The following is a 6,736-nucleotide window of genomic DNA, read 5'->3' as shown; positions in this document are numbered from 1 at the left end:
CTCCCAAAGAAGGAGACCTTGAGCTTGTATGGGTAGTAGATCCTTCCCCATCCAATCCTTGATTTGTCGGATTTTTCTGAGCAACACCATCATTCTCTGACTCCACCACCGGCTGAACGTCGCCTTCGTCATCAAAAACTGCTACAAGGATGCCCATCTCTATGTGAGGCTGAACGTCTGCTCGTTTTTTGTCTCTGCAGTCATGGATATTATGGCCAATCTTTTTACAAAATTCACATCTTCCCAAGCTGTCTTAATAAAACCAGAAACGCACATCGGAACCAGGCTGCGTCCTTTCCACCTATATTTCTTCAACCCTCTTACCGCCCACCTCCAATTCAACCATGACCCTGGCATAGTTACACGAGTTCTGCAATCAATTGCCATCGGCCCACCAGCTGCTTTTGCCATAATAAGCAAAACCTTCTCGTGCCATACTCTGGGGGTAAGTCTGGGAAGCAAATCCAGACCATCTTCGTAACAGTTTGTTTTTCATTGACATTGAAGTCCCTCTTCCACCATTTGAATCTAATCAAATGATTCCCCACCTTGACAGAATTTCTTTTCCAGATCGTCACCATGTTTTCCTCCAATTCAAATTGTAAAAGGAAGAAACCTTTCCCCATCGGGGCCAAGGCAATCCTACCTTTTAAGGACCAAGAATCCTTCGCCTCCTTCCAAATGTCATCCAAAGATACAAAGTTAAAGTTCATTCTCCCTATGAGGGAAAACTTAAATTTTTCTAGTCGTTCTTCATATGCTTCTTATGGGATAATAACAGTAGTTAGAGATCCTACCTGTGTGGGATCTAGTAGATCATCAATAACAGGAAGTCTTCTACAACCATAGAGAATGAAGCTTTCTCCTTGGGGACATTTGCTACCACTACTAATGGAGGATCTGAACCCACCGATGTAGTCACAGGCTACCTCTTCCTCGGTTGCTAGAACTCTGTAAGCAAGGATTGTCTTCCTCAATCAGGAGGACGACCTTCATCCCTTCCGTTTGAAACCCTAGCGCTCTCCTCAGCCATCACTTGCACCACCAAATATGTGGTTTTACTTTCATTTCATAAATTGTGATCCAAAAGTACTGTATCGGTGATCCTAGTTGGATTGTTGGATACAAATGTGTTCAAGTCACCAGCCTTTAGGTAAGTGAAAGTGGGGTGTGACAGACATAGACAAGGCTAAGGAAGCTGATGAGGCTGAGCTTAAGTACCTCATAGAGCATATTGAGCAACTAGAGAAACGCCTTGGAAAGGTGGAGTAGGATTTAGATATGACCATAGCATTTTCTTTCCTTTTTTGCTTTAGACTTTGGAGAGTTTGAATTTGAATTTTTGTTTTTGTGTTTTAGAATAAGGGGCATAGTGTGACACCCGAGTCCAAGTACAATTGTTTTCTCTCTGGTCTGGTGCCAGATCATAGTTATACACTGAGGGTAGCTAGGGTGATTGAGTGGAAATTGTGTTATCTAGGGTTGAAGTCTGTTTTCACTGGGTGGATTGAGGCGCCTAACACCTTCCTTGGACCACAACTTGACACGAACCCTAACCCATAGCTTAGACAATTCGGATGGAATCGCTTCAATTTCAATTAGCAATGGATCCTAGGCCCTAAACTAAGTGGCAACTCCTAGTCAATAGACACCCACATCACTCCTCTCGCGAGGAGGTCTACGAAACCCCATTGGTCCTCACAGTCATCAATGCTAGAGAGGCCTTCGGGTGACAAAATGAGATGTATACACCAATGAAATTTAATTTTATAAAAAATAAATGGACAATTGAAAATACAAATGAACATGCCAATTTTATAAGGGTTAATGCTTGAATCTAAGTAAAATTTGATATGTGGCCAATCTTGGAACAATCTCACAATATCTATATGGTCGAACTTGCATCATCACCCTTCCATGTGGAAAAAATTGGTGCTAGTTTGGAGATAACTTCTAGAACCTCCTGGTCAAAAAACCCTTTTGATATAAAGCTTCAAAAATATAAGAGTTGGTTGGATGCTAATTAGACACATCTTTATTTATCTACTGCCAAAATTGATTTGAATACAAATTATATATTTTTTTTCTATGTCTACATTGTTCTTGCCAATTCTTGCTATGATTAAATTTCTTAATTTCCTTCTAAAAGTTCTCTTTCCATGTTCATCTGATCAAAGAGTCTCAAAAATAGGTTCCTAGAGTGGAAGTTTGAATTGTTCCTCAAGCCAACCACATACGTTATTCTGACCTCTAAAACATATGGCTTAGGTTCTTCACAAAAAAATATATCTTCTTAATTAGATAAAACTTTATCATGACATTCAACTTTTTAGTTGAAGTTCTTGTTTTAGAAAATTTCTAACATCTTAATTTTTCAATAAGTTAGGAATGCTAAAGGAATTAAGCGATCTATATAACCTCTTAAAAGGGGAAAGTTTCGGTCACTTTCGTTGAACATACTTCTATTTGTTACCTTTTTTTGATTTTGTTTGCAATAACCATTTTGGGTGGGATATACTTATTAAGTTCATAGCATTTTGGATTTTATATGTAATATGTTATTGTTATAGTTAAATTTAATATTTTAGTTGTTATCAATATCTTCCTTAGCAAGTTTTTTTTAACGGTAAATTCCATTTTTTAGGTGCATAGAGACTTCGATAGTGAAAGTAAAATGAAAATTTTGTTATAGGTGGAGTTGGAAATAGAGTATAGATGTGGGGGAAAGTTAAAGCCATTACCAAACCTTTCCTTACCCCCCTCTCTCTCTCTCTCTCTCTCTCTCTCTCTCTATATATATATATATATATATATTGAGGCCTACTTATCATACAAATTAAGTCTCTTCGGACTGAAATGGTACTGTAGTCATACAAAAGCAATTGCAAATTCAATGGGTTTACAACCAATTGCCCTTAATGAAAAGAATTTTTTTATGGTTCACTTAGTCAAATTCACCAAGTATCTAAGCTCATTGAGGGATCCTCCATTGAAATTGATAGGTTGATTAGGAAGGTCCCACTTCATATTAGCCACGTGGAAAAATAAGACATTAGATGTTCATTAGAAAGTCAAAATTTTGTAAAAATAGTTAAAACAAATAGATGGCTAAAAATAGAAGAAAAAAAATGTGTAAGATTCAATTTGGCTTTGCAATTGAAAAGTGGCCGATCAAACTGCACTATATATTATGCAATCGTTGCAATTGCGAATTCACAATTCCATGTGGAAAATTAATTTAGCTAATTTAGATACTTGCACTGATTTGGAGTTAGTGATATAGTCATATGGGGTGATGATTACAAAAGTTTATTTGTAAGCTCAAAAATTTCACTTCCCTTTTCTTCTCTTTCCTTCCTTTTAATTCCCCTTGTAACCAAACAAAACTTATGCTTTTATTTGTACTTAGAAGATTGTTTGAAGAAGAGTTAAATTATTTGAGAAAGTGAGTTAACTAAACAAGAAGTGCCCCAAACATAAGGGAAAAGTCCTTTAGTCAAAAGCCATACCCCCGTCATATTACTACTACTCCCTCATGCTTTTGATACCAATATTACCCCTAGAACACAGTACTTAATTTCTTTTTCTTTTTTCTTTTTATCACTTCTGCTATCAGCTAACCAATTCAATAGTCTATATAGAGGAAAAGGTACAATCCATTCAAGAAAAAAAATCAGCTAACATATATAATCGGTTTCTGGTGATTTTAATATCCTGAGGCATCACCTTCTAAGCACTTGGTGGATGATCTGTAGAGAGGGTTCAACCTTGATCAAAGGAACGACTATTGCCAAGCGTAGTTGGTAAAGATGTGGTGCATTAAGTCAACATTCTTCACTAGATCTTGAGTTTGAACCTCCTAGCCATTACCTCCATCCGCCCCCCAACCCTTTCTATAGAGTAGGTACTGAAAAAAAAAAAAAATGGAACTTAATCAAAGGAAATTTGATCTCCTAACAACTGATAATCTAATATACTATTGATTGAACGACGTACAAATTCTTTGGTGTTGCATTTAGTGGTAGCTTTTGTGATTGTAGGGTCCTTTGTCATGGTAGAGGTGGAAAAACTAGGGATTAGGTTTTATGGATTCAACTTCTAAAAGTCTATTCTTTGACAACAATGGTTTGTTCCTAAAGAATAGAAGAACAAACCAGCCGTACCAAATGTTTTATTCCATTTTTATGCTCACAAAACATGGGAAAAATGCAGAAATGTTCTTCTAGAGCGTTTCCAAATGCAGCCTAAGCTTTATATGAAGACAAAGCTAAATAATAAACGAGAAAGGGGAAATGAACATTCCCTAGTAGCAAGGCACCTATGGAACATGGTGCGGTGAAATTACTCTCCCACCCTTGTGAAACCCAAAAACCCATCCCCTATTTATGCCCATGTGTGCCCCCTCATTGGCCCCTGCACTACGTAGGCCACACGACAACGAGTGTTATTTTCCCCAAGAAAATAATAAAACCATAACTTATGAGAATGAACCAGAATTAAGGGGTGATTTTGGTATTTTAAAAATTGGTACTTGAGAGTTAGGGATCGCTACCTGATCATGTGGCCGTTGCACCAACATAGGGACCAACCAGGAGAGGCACCAAAGCATCCAACCAGGGGGATATGGTAGTCTTCTCACCACAACCTGTGTCTAGACATAGGGGCGCATGACCAAATAGGGATCTTTTTCCCTTAAAATTTTGAGGGTGGAATGGTAATTGAAAGTTTACTTTTAACTTTTTTTTTTTTTTTGGTAAAAAAAGTTTGCTTTAAGAGTATCCATAAAAGAGAAGTGTTCACTTTTTCATAAGGGAGATTGGGGATCAAATTATTCATTTACAGAACTAACAAAAACTTCATCTTATTTTGTATCAGAAAAAACTTGCACAATTTATGTTTCGGTACTACAAAATTTCCCCTCTATATAAATTCAAAACATCCCCTCCATGCACAATCTAACTCATTCCGTTCTTTTTTTTTAGTTCCATCATGACGCATGCCATTCTTTTCCTTGGTCTTATAATAGTTTCTTACTTTGGTGTAAGAAAGATGATGATTTTCCATCATCAATCATTTCAACATGGCTATTGCTTGTTCCTAGTTTATCTTTCTTATTTGATTGTTAATTGTTTTCCATGAAAGATTGTTAATTTTTTCCCATGAAATTACAGGATTCTCAAACTGAAAATGCCTTCTCACATTATTGGGAAGAGCATATTGGTCTTCTAGACCCTCCACAGTGGTTAATTTCAAAGACTTCTCCATTAAGCCTTGATCAGCTGGCAGTGTTTATGAAACTTATGGAGGAAAATGAATTGGCTTCCCACATGCATTCATTATGTGAGCAGGCTAATGTTGTTTGTTCTACAAATGCACTGATGAAGAAGATTTACGACACAAACTTGCCATCAATAATCCCATTGACTGATGCCAAAAAGATATATGAAGGCCTTCCAAAGGAAACACCCTTGTCAATTGCCAGCCAAGGGGGATTGCTCTTTTTCGGGAGTCAGTAGTGAAAGAGAGAAATTTTATGCCTATCCCTGATCTAAGAGACCCAATGTCATATATATCGTTTTTGCCGCACCCTTTGGCATCAAAAATCCCATTTTCTTTTGCCAGGATCGACGAATTAAAGAAGCTTTTTGGTGTGGTGGATGATTCAAACATGGATGAGTACATTCAAGACACCCTCAAGATATGTGAGAAAAGCTCCATTCAATGCTCACATTGCACTTGTGCTACTTCTGCTGAGGATCTCATTGATTTTATTATTGAGAAATTAGGGCATCATGTAGGAATATGGAGTACTGAGAATGTTGAAGAATCTTATGAGAATGTCACAGATGGAGCTATGAAACTAATATATGGAAATCTCTCTGAACCACCAGTCATATGTCATAGTCAACCATTCCCATTTCAAGTCTATTTTTGCCACATTTTACAAAAAGTGAAAGCATATACAGTTGATATACATGCCAGGAAGAAGGGGAATGATGCTATCATGGCATGCCACTATGATACATCAACTTGGAATCCGAACCATCTTGCTTTTAAGCTGTTGGGTTTTGGCCCAGGCCCAGTTATTGAAGTCTGTCATTAGATAAACAAGAATGGAATGGCCTGGACAAAGACTCTAGTTTGAGAAGCAATTGAATATTGATTGTCTTGTTTTTGGTATATGTTAGTGCTTATGCTATTTGAAGGACAAATAATTATCTATTTTTTTTCTTTCTTATTGTGTCTTTCAAGTTTCAATATAACTTTGTGCTTGAAAGAAAATGTTTGTTACATAAAGTTTTTAGCCAGAAATACTCAATTGAATACTCTTTTATTTTAGTCCCTGTGATATCTCCAGAATCCCCTTCTCCCTTGTTTCTTCTTCTCTGCTATCACCAACACCTTAACCTCCACTAACACCATCATCCCTCTCCCTCCATCTTTCTCTTCAAGCTCCTCTCGGGCTCTCTCCCACAAAGTCCTTTGTTGTTGCATCTGAATCATTCCCTCCCCCCTCTTGCTGTTACAGAATGCTCCCCCCTACCTTCCCTTACTGCTACCACCTGATCTCATTCCCACCTCTCTGTCTTTCTTCTCCTTCTCCTTCTCCCTCTCCGTTGTTTCTTCATCCTCTTCCTCGTGTATCTCATACGGTGTTGCTATTTTGATTCTTCTCCCTCTGTTAGTAGTCGTCTTCCTCTTCTTCCTCCTCTTTGTTTTTTGGACATCCTTCCCT

At 37.6% G+C, this 6,736-nt stretch overlaps 1 protein-coding gene across 1 annotated transcript; it reads left to right on the top strand.

Moving 5' to 3' along the window:
- The first annotated feature begins 202 nt into the window (after positions 1 to 202).
- Positions 203 to 6,103, top strand: LOC122074185 (polygalacturonase-1 non-catalytic subunit beta-like). Its single transcript, XM_042639042.1, has 3 exons — positions 203 to 445; positions 5,172 to 5,512; positions 5,623 to 6,103. Exons 1-3 carry the CDS (start codon positions 203 to 205, stop codon positions 6,101 to 6,103), a joined length of 1,065 nt encoding a protein of 354 aa, XP_042494976.1.
- Positions 6,104 to 6,736: the final 633 nt, after the last annotated feature.

This window comes from Macadamia integrifolia, chromosome 3 (genome assembly GCF_013358625.1).
Source record: "Macadamia integrifolia cultivar HAES 741 chromosome 3, SCU_Mint_v3, whole genome shotgun sequence".
Lineage (NCBI taxonomy): Eukaryota > Viridiplantae > Streptophyta > Magnoliopsida > Proteales > Proteaceae > Macadamia > Macadamia integrifolia.
Note: the sequence above shows the minus strand (reverse complement) of the source record. Positions and strands in the feature narration are given on the sequence as shown.